This window comes from Pavona decussata, unplaced genomic scaffold (assembly GCF_977016875.1).
Source record: "Pavona decussata unplaced genomic scaffold, jaPavDecu1.1 SCAFFOLD_192, whole genome shotgun sequence".
NCBI classification, from domain to species: domain Eukaryota; kingdom Metazoa; phylum Cnidaria; class Anthozoa; order Scleractinia; family Agariciidae; genus Pavona; species Pavona decussata.
Window position 1 is genome coordinate 1,104,486 of NW_028145601.1, and position 14,650 is coordinate 1,119,135.

At 40.5% G+C, this 14,650-nt stretch overlaps 1 protein-coding gene across 2 annotated transcripts in view; it reads right to left on the minus strand.

Moving 5' to 3' along the window:
* LOC146462064 (uncharacterized) overlaps positions 1-14,650 on the minus strand; it is a 41,249-nt gene that overhangs the window by 2,126 nt on the left and 24,473 nt on the right. The window contains exons 21-34 of one of the 2 annotated variants that reach the window (XM_085086087.1): positions 14,281-14,634; positions 13,167-13,248; positions 11,956-12,079; positions 11,101-11,363; positions 10,366-10,622; positions 8,961-8,987; positions 7,387-7,473; positions 5,876-5,926; positions 4,445-4,502; positions 2,626-2,712; positions 1,359-1,439; positions 1,200-1,256; positions 588-659; positions 39-68 (exon numbers count right to left, since the gene is read on the minus strand). In XM_085086087.1, the coding sequence (XP_084942213.1) occupies positions 39-68; positions 588-659; positions 1,200-1,256; positions 1,359-1,439; positions 2,626-2,712; positions 4,445-4,502; positions 5,876-5,926; positions 7,387-7,473; positions 8,961-8,987; positions 10,366-10,622; positions 11,101-11,363; positions 11,956-12,079; positions 13,167-13,248; positions 14,281-14,634 (1,630 nt within the window). Of the gene's footprint in view, positions 1-38; positions 69-587; positions 660-1,199; positions 1,257-1,358; positions 1,440-2,625; positions 2,713-4,444; positions 4,503-5,875; positions 5,927-7,386; positions 7,477-8,960; positions 8,988-10,365; positions 10,623-11,100; positions 11,364-11,955; positions 12,080-13,166; positions 13,249-14,280; positions 14,635-14,650 lie in introns of both variants that reach the window. The other variant, XM_085086086.1, reaches the window with a different exon arrangement.

The window sequence follows — 14,650 nt, forward strand, 5'->3', positions numbered from 1 at the left end:
GTTTGAGCTTAAGGAACGGAAATATAGCAGTGACATACCTTTTCTTTAGCCTGTTGCCTCAGTTGTTCCTAAAAATATAAATGAAAATAGGTATGTGAATGAAGTATTATTCAGTGAGTGACACAGGCATACTCGGAAAAAAGGAAATTCGAGTGCTCCTATCAGGAGTCGAACTAAGACCTTCCGATTACTAGTTCGGATGCTCTACTACTGAGTCTCCTTCAGGTATTTATAGCAAAACGAGCAATGTTCTATTGTTTTTAAAATGTAGTTTCAGTTAACCTTCACGATTTCACATGCAAATGCTTAATCGTTTATTCGGTGCCGGCTTACAGCGCAATGAACCAATCAGAACTCGAAGCAAACGCACGTAACCGCCGTAAAGCGCGGGAAAACACGTGCGAGCTTTTTACGAGCAAGTGACGATTCATTTTCGTTTCGTTTCCCATTGGGTGAGTAAGCGGCGCGAGTTTTGCTAACCTATCATAGCGCATACTAAAACCAAAGAAAACGTGAGTTACTTTCAACACTGACACCGTGACAACAACATGCAATATCACGCGATATACTCCAAATGAAGGGCCTACCTGTTGCATACGAGCCAACTGCTCCTGAAGTGATAATACCACGTTATAGTTGTCTTGAAGTTTATCACATTGCTGAAAGAAAGAGAAACGTCCTCTCGATAAATAACTAATAACAAAACATTTAAATATATCCCTCGAACGCCGGATGAAGCCCTCCATCTTTTGTTTTCAATCTGAATGATCAATAGCAAACTGATCTAATTCACTTAAATTTGACTACAGAAATATCGCTTCTTCACATCTACTGCCAATCATATCATACCATCCCTCTGTTGTCTTTACTGTTTCCCTTCTCTTAGTCTTTAAACATTCAAGCGAACCACATGGTCCGCCCCCTTCTCTTTCATCCTGCAGGGGCGAAATTGGCAACGTCGACCGTTTTGTTCCGAGACAAGTTACAAAAAGAAAGCTTTACAAGTGCAACTTGTCTACCGGACCGTCTAAGTTACCGGAAAAATTCCTTTGTGTGATATATTTATTCCATAAATTGAAGAAAACGTTTCCTGTACTAACCTGTACAGCAAATACCTTGAATGACAGTCTTCTGTCATTCATTTTTGTTTCTATTAATATTTATCGACATGTCTACAGCTTACACTCTCACATTCTCACCTTCGACAATTCCAATTTTAAATTAAGAACTTCGTGAGACAATTTCTCCTCCATTTCCTGAAATAGTAAAATAATTTGTCATGTAAAACAAACCAAAAGGTGAAAAGACATTCTCATTATTTTGTGTCAAAAGAAAACAGAGAAAGACCATGAACTAACCTTAGCCTCCTTCCGTTGCTCGTCCCGGGTTTTCTCGGCCAGTTGGAGCTCCTCTCTGTGTTGTTGAACTTTTTGCTCATACTAAGGCAGAAAAAGAAAAGTAAGCGTGGAGGTAGTCTTCCTCGCAGCCGTTCTGTGTCTCGTGACGAGGCACTGAACGGCTGCGAGGGAGACTAGCGTGGAGGATGCAATGGGCTTAAAGGGCTACGGGGAATTCTGAAAGGACAAACAAGCCACAATAACTTGTAACTAATTTCTTGTGAGACATATGTAAGAACTGGAAAATCCGGAGGTCGTGGGTGGGATTCCCGCCGAGCTCGCAGATTTTTTTCTTTGCTTCGTGCAATCTCCCATTTCCTTTCTAGGGCTAACGCTCAGTGGGAAATTCACGGGTTCACTTATCACTTTATCATACACTGCATTTGAATTTTTCCAATGGGTTCCAATCCATTTCTGTTATAGCCTTATGCAGCCAAGCACAGGGACTAGTTTCGATCGACAAACCTTGCCATTTCTGTTGTTGTTCTAATGACTTGTTATACTAAAAACGTTTCTTTTTTTTTCAAACCAGCAACCGCCCAACGGTTCCCTTCGGTGGAAATCTGTTGGGAAGACCTTAATCGCGTAGAAAATTCTGATTTAATATTAAAGAAAATCTACAGTTTTTTTTTTCTTTCGGCAAAATATTAGCTCAAAATTTCCATTCCTTTTTAAAGGGGTAGTATGTCATTTAAATGCAAAATAAGGACAGCTAGCATTGTCGTAAAGCCGACAACAGCTAGTAAATTTGGGGAATAAAATTCCCTTTCCTAAAACATTCTGCAACTTAATAGATCAAACTGTATTAACCTACACAAATAGAGCGGTTTCCAATTGAGTGTCGTAAAACCAAAACCAAAGTAATTACTCTGGCCGATCACAACAGATGTAAACAACACAACGAGCCAATCAGAATTCGAAGCAAATACATGTAACCGGCGCCAAGCGCGGGAAAACGCGTGCGGCCAAAACACGATTGGTTTTGGTTTGGATTCCCATTGGTTGAGAAAGTGGCGCGAGTTTTGTTAACCCATCACAGAGCGTAGTAATGCAATACCAAAACAAACGCGAAATTACTTTCGACACTCAATTGAAAACCACTCTATGTTTTTAAAAGGGCACACAACGATCTGGTTACACAGGAGACGGTATTTTAAGTGTGTTTTGCTTGAATGTTCTCTTTGGGTTCCCTGAATAATTAATCAGTGGTTATCTTTCTTTGACTGACCTCGTCCTTCTCACGCTTCAGTCTCTCTATTTCTTCCTGTAAAGTTGCTTGTTTTTCAGCTGATTCGCGGCGCAGTTCCTCCAAAGCCTAATCACATGAGTGAAAACAAACAAGTTGCTTTGAACCTCATTATGAAAGCGAGGCATCGTGCATAGTTTTTATTACGAAAATTAGTTTTCTTTCATAGGGCTAACCTCGCGGTCCTCCTTCTCAAATATATTGTGTACAATGTTTATTGCATATGTATTTGAATAAAAATTACCACGGAAACAAAATTAATTTCCACATGAAAAGCTTTGAGGTTCAAAGCAAGCCTATTACTGTACGTTAGTTAAGGTTTAATTTGTTTTTGGTTTGAAAATTTTCAAACCAGTTCGATTTTTGTCATCCTTTGTTCAAAAAGAAGAATATAACTCTAAATTACACTAGCTTAAAAATTCTCAAACCAAAACACATTTATAGAAACAACGGATACGTGATAATGGCCCGGAAGTGACTTATTTTCTACTGCGATAGGAACAAAAAATAAAGACAAAATAGTTGAAAAACTGAAGGAAAATGACTCTCTCACTTATCATTAATTATGCTTGCTTTACATATCTTTCAAGTTTTTCGGAGTAACGGGAAAGATTCTCAGTGGCTTAAAAAGCTAATAAAGGCTAATAAGATAAACAAAATTGACAATCGAAATATGATTTATTCAAACGCTCAGAAGAGATGCGAAATTACCAATTTAAATTTGAAACATCAAAGAACCGATTACATGTCTGGATTGATTCATGAAGGAAGACAGAAAATTAGTATGTAAAATAACAAAGACGACACGCTGAAACTATTTTTTAAATTACCGATTTCACATAAATATTTCTCTGTCGTACGTGACAAACAATGTCAGAACAGAGTTTCAAATGTTAGCACACTCAAAGGAAAAATATCACCTTAAATAAAGCTGACGCGCCTTTATTACAACGACAAAGGGGGGAAAGAGAACGCTAAGATTTTACTCGCATTAAAAAAGAGTTCCCGAGCTTAAAACTGGGAAATATTGCGAAAAAATCTTAATATACGAACAGTACTGTTAGAAACTCCTGCTGTGAGGATCAGTTTTATTTGCGGAGAAGTCCTACTTTAGGATTTAATTCAGACTCAAAAGTTCAAAAACAACTTGTTTGAGCATAACAAGCAGAGCCACACACAAGTTCCGCTCAGTAGTTTACTTGATTGGTTACACGTTAGAATTCCGTCCACGGCGGGACTCAAAAGTTAATCCACCTTGTAAAACATAATAAATAGCACCAATTAAAGGAAAGTACAGCTCAGTAAGCTTTCATTTGAATTATCACAATGTAGGATTTCAGCCAGACCCTCAAAAGTTAGAAACGAATGTTTGGTTTTGCAGCAGAGTTGACTGATAACTAAAGGTAAATTGGCCACCGTAAAGAGATTCGAGTGCTGACGTTTTGAACGTTAGCTCGTCAGAGCGAACCACCTTGAACGGCGTAACAAGCAAAAATACAGGAAAGTGCTTCCTACTAGTTTTCATTTGAATGGTCAACCTTGAATTCCATCCATCCACAGACTCGCAAAAAGCAGCACCCCAAAAATCACTGCTCAGTAGCTCTCTTTAGAATTCCATCCACGGACTTATAAGTTATAACTACTTTGTACAGCATAACAAACAGCGCCAAAGGAAAGTACAGTACTGCTCAGTAGCTTTTGTTTGAATGGTCATAGCTTAGGATTCTATCACGAAGACTAAAATATAACAACCTGACAAACTGATTTGAACAAGAATGAGAGGAAAAGAGTTAAACGATACCTGTTCGCGTCGAGCGTGCGCTGAACGAGAGTCGCTCGACGCCATTTTTCCACCAGCCCTGTGCATCAACAAAGCAAAACAGAATATGACAAAGTTAGCATGTTCATGATCTGAAGAGATCTCAGTAAAAAAAAAAAAAAAATCCCGAATTGTGCTGATGTCAAAATAACCTTGCACTCACCATAAAGAATGCAGAAAAATACTTTTAATCCAAGAAAAAGCTAGTCTTTTTCGTATTTTCCTCTGTGAATAAATTCAAATTTAAATGTCTCGAATTTTCCGTTTCTTGATTAGCTTGATGCGTAAACAGACATTTCAGAATTTGAGCGTTTTGATCTCGATGAAATAACTACAATTTGTTGGTTACAACTTGCTGGAGCATCGCACATTTTCCTCCGTGAACAAAACTAACATTGGCGTATATCTGTTTTCAAAATTCAAGCATTTTGTATTTTCGCTCACTGCTGCATAATTTCCATCTGTGTCTCGACGTAGTGATTCAAGACTAAATTTAATCATAAATGGTAAAATACATTTTAAAATCGCTCGTTGCTTGGCGACAACAGAAACAAACCCTAATAAAACACATTTAGCAAATAGCCGGAAGACATGAAAGCGCATTTAATAGCAGAGAAACCCGGCATCAGATACAAGTTTCACAAACATCGCCCATGCACAACTCGCGTCCTTTACAATTATTTGAACGCAATATAAAATCCATTAACAAGAGGTAAATAAAATGAATGATTCAGAATTCTTGGCCAAAAATAGGTTTGATTAGCTTTGTTTGTCTTTATTTGCAGAACTGAAGTATATCGTAAAAAACAACCTGTGCAAACAGTACCTGAAAAATGTCTCTGTTTTATTCAGTTAATGACACAAACCTTCAACTCAGTGCAATAACTTCCACCTTATTTCTCCTTCACGGCACAAAATCAAGATCCTCTCTTGTTTTTCAACACGTAATTAAATAGCAAGTGTCATTAGATACGTCAAAGCATTTTGTTCTTTGTAAGTTATCCGCCAGAAGTTGTATAATAAGTTCGCTGTGAGACTTTTTAGGTGACAGCGCCTTTTAGGAAATTTCCTTTTTAAAAATTAAATTTTAATTGATTTGTTTTTGTTTCCACGGTCGAAAGTCAAAGTGTTTATCTTTTCGGGCTTGTAAGCGTTACTGCACAGAAAGAAGAAAAACAACAAACAGACAAACAATAAAACGAGAAAACGAGCAAAACCGACTGCGTCAAAACAGTGGAAAATGTTTTTCCAAACTCGGCAGGCCTGAAATTCTGCCAGTTTGAAGGCTGCCGTTCGTACACCAAACCAAAACAGCAAAGAGAGAATCAATTGACCACACGACAAAAATACGGCCTTTTTTTGCAAGCATTTAACAAAGAAGGTGTCCGCCATAACAAGAAAAATGTTACTTACCCTCCCCTCCTAAATGGAGCCTGACTGTGCCTCGCGCGCCCCACGGGTCTCCTGTGGAATGAAATTTGTCACATTTGATTCAATGATTTTCTTTCAAGAAATAGAGTTCGATTGGTTAAAGATATCCAGCATTTGACTGTCACAGCTCTTTTAAAACACAAAGCAAGAAATATTGAGTTCTTCAATATTGCTGGATTTTGTTTGTATTCCGTACCTTCGTCTCCATGTCGAAGAAACCCACTGAACCGCTTTATAGCAAATATGCAATGAAAACGAATTCCTTTGTTTATGTTTTTAGCCACCTGTTTTGGCACGGGCCGGGCGTAGAGGGATCAAATTTGACCGCAATTCCGGCTAAATTCACCGCACAATTGCAGCGCAAATCAAATTTGTTGATTCAAAAATGTGAGCGTGACCGAAAAAAGGGTCATGAGATCATGTTACGTGTCTGTTGAACATACAGTAGCCAAACAGGACGAAGTCTAAAAAAAATTTTAGAAGAAGTAGACAGTAATGTGACAATCTAAAAAAAGAGTGCATTAAAAACGCTTCAGGGGCACCCAACGGATCGTTTCGGTAAATTATCTGTTCGGAAGGCCCTTAATCCCCTACAATTTTCTAAAAATAATTTTCGCCTCGAACTTTTGTGATATGGGAAATTTAAGGCCTGGTGTTTTCGGATTGATAAAAATGTCGTTTCGGGTACCGAAAAAAGATCAGCTAAGATTTTCGGAAAGGAAATAAGACCTAAGTTTTTTGGGAAATGGACAAAAATACCCAAGTAATTTCGAAAAGACTCAAGTTCCCCTAGGATGACCGAACAGATAAAAATATTATAGAGCAGCTTTAAATGAATCTACAGAGCTTTTTAAAAAGGCACTCCAGCCTAAAATAGCGTTTTTCCCCATCGACCCACTTGCCTTTCCAGAGCTCCGCTGTAGTGGCTCTTTAAGAAGATAGCAAGGTTTACTTGAGGGCTCCGCTGAAAGCACGTCCGTTTTACAGTAAACGTGAAAGAAAATTCAGGGATGAGTTAGAAGCCGTATACATAATAAATGACCGGCTGTGGGCGCGAAACATTCCGAAACGTCGCCCCAGGCGACCTTTCGGGCCTTGTGGATAATATTTCAACAGACACGTAACAACATCCCGGCAAAATCTCATGACTCCTTCGTTGGGTCACGTTAGTATATGTGAAACAACAAATTCGATTTCCGCTGCGATTTTCCTTTGAATTTAGACGGAATTATGGTCAAATTTGACTTCTCTGCGTCCTGTGACTTGGAAGGAATTTTCATCAGAGCGAAGTCGGTTTCATTGCGGGAATTTCTGTCAGAGCGAGCGAATACGATTTCTCCGTGTGCCGATTTCAAGTGTAATCGTTTCATCCAAGTCGGAGTCTAGATTAATTAAGGTTCCAGTTTCAATTATTTCTAACTGAAACAGTGTGATTACCGTGGGTTTGTTTCAGGGTTTTTATATGCTCAACTGGCAAAGCTATGTCTACTGACCTGTACTCCTGATGACGATCCACGGATTTGTTCAGGCTGGACTGCCTATCACCCACTCTGGGCGAGCGAGGGGGCTGGGGTGAAGTGCTTCTGAAACAACAACACACTAATCAGGAACTTCCGAATTGGCTTTTGGCCTCTTTTTGAAAGCGAGGCTTGGTATGGTACACAGCGTGAAGATGCAAACAAATTAAAATATTTTTTGCTTGTTTGAATTTTCACCGTCTTATGCCCCCTTACAATACAATACAATACATACCACTTCACACCAATTAAACACAATTAGTTCCACCTGTTTTACTTTTAGCAAAACGGGAATCAATGACAGAAACTTTTAACACTGCAAGCTGCTGAGCTCTAAAGTGTAATTTTATCGAAAAGCACCAGTACGTCATTTTAATTCAGCGCATGTCCAGAGCTATAAAAACGGAGCCGGACATTTTTGACGTTCTCTTATCAGATCGGCGATATTGGCGCTGCGATTTCACAGTGATTTCATTGCGATTCTGTTGCGATGAAAGCAGAGAGCCTGATGAATTGAGACCCCCCCGATGGTCGGGAACTTTGAGATGATTTTTTTCTTGCACCGCCCAAAAGTCAAGTGGAATCGCAGCGAAAATCACCGAAAATCACCAGTTGTTTACACAAGCAATTTGAAATCGCATTTAAAATGGTGCCGCCAAAATCTCTGTTAAAATCATTTTAAAAAATCGCCTGGAAGAACAGCTGGACAAACTGAGATTTCACCACTTCTCTCAGTGCTTCACTCTGTCGTTTGTGGTAGAGGCACCAAGACCACGAACCAACAGTCACAAACTGGCAGATTAGTATCCTTACTTTTAGAAATAGCGCAAATTTTGCATCAAAACGGCCGACACCTACTCAAAACAGATCTACACGTCAAGTGCAACGAAATTATCTTTACAGTATTCTATCATACAAAGGTAGTTTATATTTGCAAATAGAAACAATAAAGTGTACGCCGATGTCCGCTACTGGCTAAAACCCAAGCTCGCTTATCACTAGCCTCCCACGCAGTCGTTTTTAGGGGAATCGTATTACCTCCTCCCCAAAATACGAGTCCCCCAAAAACGACTGCGTGGGAGGCTAGCTTATCACTTAACATCTGTAACGTGATGTATATGAAGTAGAGTAAAGTACTAAGTAATACTTTATTCTAAGAGCGTGACACGCAACAGTCACAAGAGTTACTGAAAAAACTTGTGGCCCTCCAAAAAAAAAAAAAAAAAAAAAGCAAAAGCAAGTCAAAGCGCTGGTGATCTATTCTAGAGGTCGTGGGTTCAAATCCTGCCGAGGTCAAACAATTTTCTTGGAACTCAGCAAACCAAATTTCCTTTCCAGGTCTAGCAAGCCCGAGGAACTATAAGGACGATAGTCCTCACTTTAGCACTCAATTTCTATCGCATTTCATGGGTGCTACGCGGCTCGCACACTTTGTAGTATATGAAGTCGATACTACAATGGTTTAGATTTTTCACTGCATGACAAAATAATGTGTGATGACTTCACTTGAAGTTTTTCCTGGAGTCAAGGAAGCGAAGAGTCTTACTCACCCAATACTCTTCTTAGGAGTTCTGACTCTGGAAAGGAAAGAAGATACACAACATTATCAGTTAATGGTATGCGCGAGGTATTGATAACGATTCTCCATTTGCCTTTGTATCCCTCTAAAACGGCAAAACCCGTTTGCTAATCATTAACTTGTCGTACCTCTTCTCAAACAGTATCGCTTCTATCGAACACCAACTCAGATCAGTCTGTCGTTTTAAATTGCACTCAATAGCAGTGAAGCGATAAGATTGATAAGTAGCATGTAGGCGAGAAATACTTTATCACAAATGAGTGCCTTTTCTTATTCGCTATTCTGAGGCATTGTAATTAACACCTTTGGGTAATCCATTCCATTCGTTCTCGCTGTTTAGCTGATCCAAACTTCACCTCACAGTTAATTAAATTCATATCACTGTTAAAATTAAATCGCAACATTGTAAATTTCTTTTAAAAATAAGAACTGTGTTATTCTAATTTTTGTATTTCGGTTTTTTGGCGTTAAATAAAGTTGACTTGACTTGACTTGACTTGACACAGCGCAAAAGCTGGAGACGTAAGATCTCCTTTTTTGTCTATCCGGGAACAGCCGTAAGTTAACCCTTAAGCCACAACATCAACAGGTATATTCTTCTTAATGTTCTTACATATTTGCTATATGATACCAGTTGGGAGAATTTGGTTAAAGTGATCAAGACATCGTCGGTGATCACTGTTTAGAGCGGATTTCAATTGAGTGTCGAAAGAGTGTCGAAAGTAATTTTCTTTGGTTTTGCACTACTACGCTCTGTGATTGGCCAGCAAAACACGCGCCACGTTCTCAACCAATCAGCAGCAAAACCAAATCCAATCGCGCCTTATTTGCACGCGTTTTCCCGCGCTTGCCGCCGGTTACATGTATTTGCTTCGATTTCTGATTGGTTCTTTACGCGGTTTGCGTCTGTTGCGATCGGCCAGAGTAATTACTTTGGTTTGGGTTCTACGACACTCAATTGGAAACCGCTCTATTCTCATATATAACCTTTCTGTTTGATTGAACCGTGATTTTGTAAGGAGACAGTAGACGTGGCGCTGATCACAGGGTTAATAAGAGTCAACTCTTTACCTGAACTGTAAATTTTGTACGCTCCCATTGACGTTCGTACATGTCCAGTGATTGTGAGTTTGAACGCGCTCGATATTTTTTTTTTGTCCGAATTGATAAATTAAAACTCACGCGCTCAGCAAACCGCAAATTCTCAAATACGCAAAATTTTGAGCCTTAGTGGACTCTCAATCTTATTTTTAACGTAACAGTGGAGAACGTAACGCGCGAGAGAGAACGCGTCCGTCCGTCCGTCCGTCCGTCCGTCCGTCCGTCCATCCATCCATCCATCCATCCATCCAAAGCCTAAAGCCCTAGCAACTTACTCTAGAGAGGGCTTCCGTGATCCACCTGCCGTGCCCCCAGATCCTTCACTTGAACTATTAAACTTCTCTACCGGAGTTAACTCCACCCCTGAGTCTGAGGGGGTCCTTTTCTTCTCGTCAATAATGAGCCCATCTGAAGAGGAGCGCTTGTGTTTGGTCTTCGCAGGGCTGCTGGCCGGGCGGGGGAACACTTTGGATAAGTTCAGAGATGACCCATTGTCTGCATTAAGTGTCCTTACAGATTCCGATTGAGCTTCCTACAAAGGAAAGAAAAATCGGAACTCACTGAAAGTTCGACACACAGGAAGGGGCTAGTCCCTGGGGCAAGTCCTCTGTTAGTGTTTACACAAAGGGCCGGTCGCAGGGACCTCTCCCTCGAACAGTTCATTCGAAGGGACAAGCATAATTTTGAGAGGACAAGCTCCGCTTCAATTCAAGCCAATTTGAATACGACAGTGGGTGGTTCACACAATGGGACATGTCCCCGTCACATGCTCTCTACTGTGTTCTCTCCATAATGATTCCCCGTGCTTGGTGCCGGTTACTTGTATTTCCTTCGAGAGGCGAAGAAAGCGAGAATCGCGAGAATCAGGCGCGCATGACGCGCGAGAAGCTCCTCTCGCGCGTCGCGCATGCGCCCGATTCCCCTTCTCCCTTCCCCTTTCTGGCGCCCGTGGCGCAGGCTATCCTACGCTTTTATGAAGACCTTTGGTTCGAGTCCTGTCTATGACGTACCTTTTCCTGAATCTTTTCCAGATCTGTCTCTGATTTGACTGACACAGCACTTGACTGAACACTCAAAGGTACCTCACTGTTCACTGGAAGGTTAATGGCCACCCCATCCACTATTCTCGTCTCCGAATGCGATTTTCTGCTTTGCTTGAACCGCTCCACTTTAGCTTGCAGCTTTTCTGCAGCGCTCTTGGAGTTCCTGTCGCTGTCCGACGCATTTTCCGCTGTGGATTTCTTCTTAGGTTTTAATTTCTCTCCATCGAGGCCTGTGGGCATATAACACAAAGGGATTTACTTTAGTTCAATAGTCGGTTTTATGTAAAAGAGGCGGGATTTTAGATGGATCATCTCTCAGCTTTATTCATAGGTGATTGATATCCCTCTACCTTGGCCTATAAAAACAGGGATGTAAAGACAGGATTTTACAAAGGTCATTTCTCAGCTTTGTTTCCCCTTCACGGCCAGTTTCGTTTTCTATCAATGTTGGCCCACTGGCATGTTAAGAAAGGTTTCAGATACGTAACTTCTCTACCTTGTGAACTTCAGAGCCCGGTTGTTCGTAAGCCGATTAACACTAATCCCCGATTAAAAATTAACCAAGGTTTTCATCTCGCTCTTCAAAAATGTTGAAGTCAAAGCTAAGGGCAGAAACCTTTTAGCAGCATCCTTATTGTTATTAGTAATTAAATTCTAATCAAACTTCACTTTAACCTAGGATTAACTCAATCGGGCTTTGAACAACTGGGCCCAGAGGATTAACCGATCTCTCTCTGTCTACGCCTATTGCCATGAAAAGAAAGCTCTAAAGGAAGGTCAGTTTCTCTGCTTTGTTTACTTCACTTCAGTGTAATCACTTACCGTTGTCTGTTTCTTCAGTTTCGCTGTCGGCTTCTTCACTGTCGCTGTCGTCCTGTGAATCACCCTGCTCAGCATTGCTAGGCACAATCCCTTCCTTCAGTTCATTCTTCAGCCACGTGGGAGCCTGACAGAGAAACAGATGTTTTCTTCAGTGAGCTCTCTCCTCCCTATTCCTCCTCCCCCCCCCCCCGCCCCCATCACACATACACATGAGCGAAGTCTTCCTGAATTGGTGCGCAACACTCGCGCGAAAATCAAAACAAGTTAGGCAGTACGGCTTCTAAAGGTAGGAATGTTTGCAATCACTTGCAGTGGATATGCTCTCCTTTTATCGCGTGGAAATCGCTATTACTTTTATTGTAAACCGAAAATGTTTGTAAAATCTGTGTAAAACATAACACGAGTAATCGGCCTTCAAGAATTATTCCCATAGTGACCCAGCGACATGAGGTTATTACATTTTACTATTTAAAAATAGTGCAAGACAACTCCAATCGCGACTAGGAGCATGACTAAGCCCCACTAGATGGGATGCTACAGGTCGCCCCAACTTAGTTTTGGTTCCTCGACCTCTTACAGTTCACCGATGAATGTGAGAATATGCAGCTGCCGCGCTATTTGCTGGTACAGAGAACTGAGAGAGCGCTGAGAATTGGACAATGTGAAACAGGTGTTTGTTTTCAAGTTTGGCAAACATAGATCCTGTAACAACTAAACACTCCGTAGGAGAAGGAAAAAAAAAAGAAAAGAAAACAGATCGTCCTTCTAACGAGCCCTTGGTTTACTTTAATTCACCACCACACACGTTCCAAAAAAGAAAAGCAAAATAAGAGTAGAAAAAATATATATTACAGAGAAAGTGGTCAGGAAGCCTTAGGAGGAACCATAGGGCTTATAGAATAAGGCTTCTTCCTCATTACAGAGTTGTTACATATAATGTATGAAGACTATGAGACGGTTGATATACAATTACAGTTGAAACGAATAGACGGGAAACGATCAATAAACATTTGAGAAAAAATAGCATGCAAGGTAAAAAATAGAGATACAGATTAAGTAGTTGCTGTAGATCATATATTGTTTAAGGCTAGATTTAAAGAAGGAAAGAGATACTGAGTTACAAATGTCTTTATTTAAAGAATTGCTTCAGAAATACTTTACGCTTTCACACCGACAAACAAGCTCTTTAGGCTTTCTAACTCTATGCTTACCTCTCCTAAGGTGGTGTCCAATTCTGAAGAGCTTGATCCCATGGAAGAGTCCAGTCCAGGCCCACGGGTGCTTGGAAATACACTGCAAACAGTATGTGAAGTAACATGAGAAATGGAATAACAACAAAGAACCACAAGCAAGCTTTAACGAGGTAATATGGACATCGGCAGTATTCACAGAGTAAGACCAGCTGACCATGAATCCAAAGTATCAAAGAGCACTTAATATAGTAACTCGAAGTTTGAAAAGATAGGCCTAAATCTTTACTTTGACCATCCTTGTCCGTACTGATGGTGCATTGAGGCAATCGAGAGAAATATTAGAAGCTTTTATTAAATGACGATTTCTCAAACGTTTTAGGGCCAAAACTTTCACTACAGGGAAAAAAATTGGAAGGCAAAATGGCGGGAATGAGGAGGATAATCAGTTACGATTAGACATTACTCCCCTAATTTCAGTCCTACACGGCCGTTGTATTATTCCACTAATGAAAGTAAAACCCTTATCCTGCATAGACCTTAATCACGGTAATAAAGAAAAAAAAAAGAAAGAAAAAAAGAAAGAAAAAGCGCGCTTCCCCTCGCGCGCTTTTTCTTTATTTTTTCGCGCGCCGTTTTTCGCGCTGCACCCCAACTAACTGAACGCCTGGAAGAGGCTAGGTAATTTAAAATTGTCACGCAGGCCCGGTAACGCAAAACAATTGACACTGTTGGAAAGAGCAGCTTAAAATTAATAAAATAGCGAAGATAAAGTTCCGTTAACTCTGAAAATTTTATAGACGTTTGTAAAGAAACGGACAAATTTTGCCTCGTCTTTACACAAACGTCTGCAAAAATTCCTGAATTTACGGAACTATATCTTCGCCATTTCAACAAGACCCTCAAACTTGACCTTTTTACTAATTTTAACCAGCAGCGTCAACCATTTTTGGCGTTACTGGGCCTACATAAAAATCTTAAATTACCGTGATATTGGAGAATGGGACTAGCTTTGTAAAATTTATTGAGTAGAGCAAAGGTGACAAGCGAAAGGCACCACAGGGAAGACCTACTACTCCGTGCAAGCACGTGCCTACCAAACAGATCACGTGCAAATCACGTGACTGACACCTACCCGTCAGATTTGGACAACCTTCTTTCGCTGGCTTTTTTCTGAGATCGCTTCTTGGATCGTCTTCTTGTAGGAGCCGGTGCTGTAGTTTCTATTTGCACGAATAAGTTGACACCAAACCCATTGATATCCAGCAGATATACAGGGAACTCCTGGTCACGCTCCGACCCATACACACTGTAGGTATCCCAGTGAAACAGGCGAGTCGGGGAAGGCACAGGTTCATTGTCGTTGATTCGTAAAAATCCAACGTATGTTTGATCGCTAATTTGTCCTCGGCGCGAACTCATTCTGATGTAGTTTACTGATGGGTCTTCTTTTGAACCACAATCGCTTCGTTCAGCATCGGAGAAGACACTAAAACGCACAACAT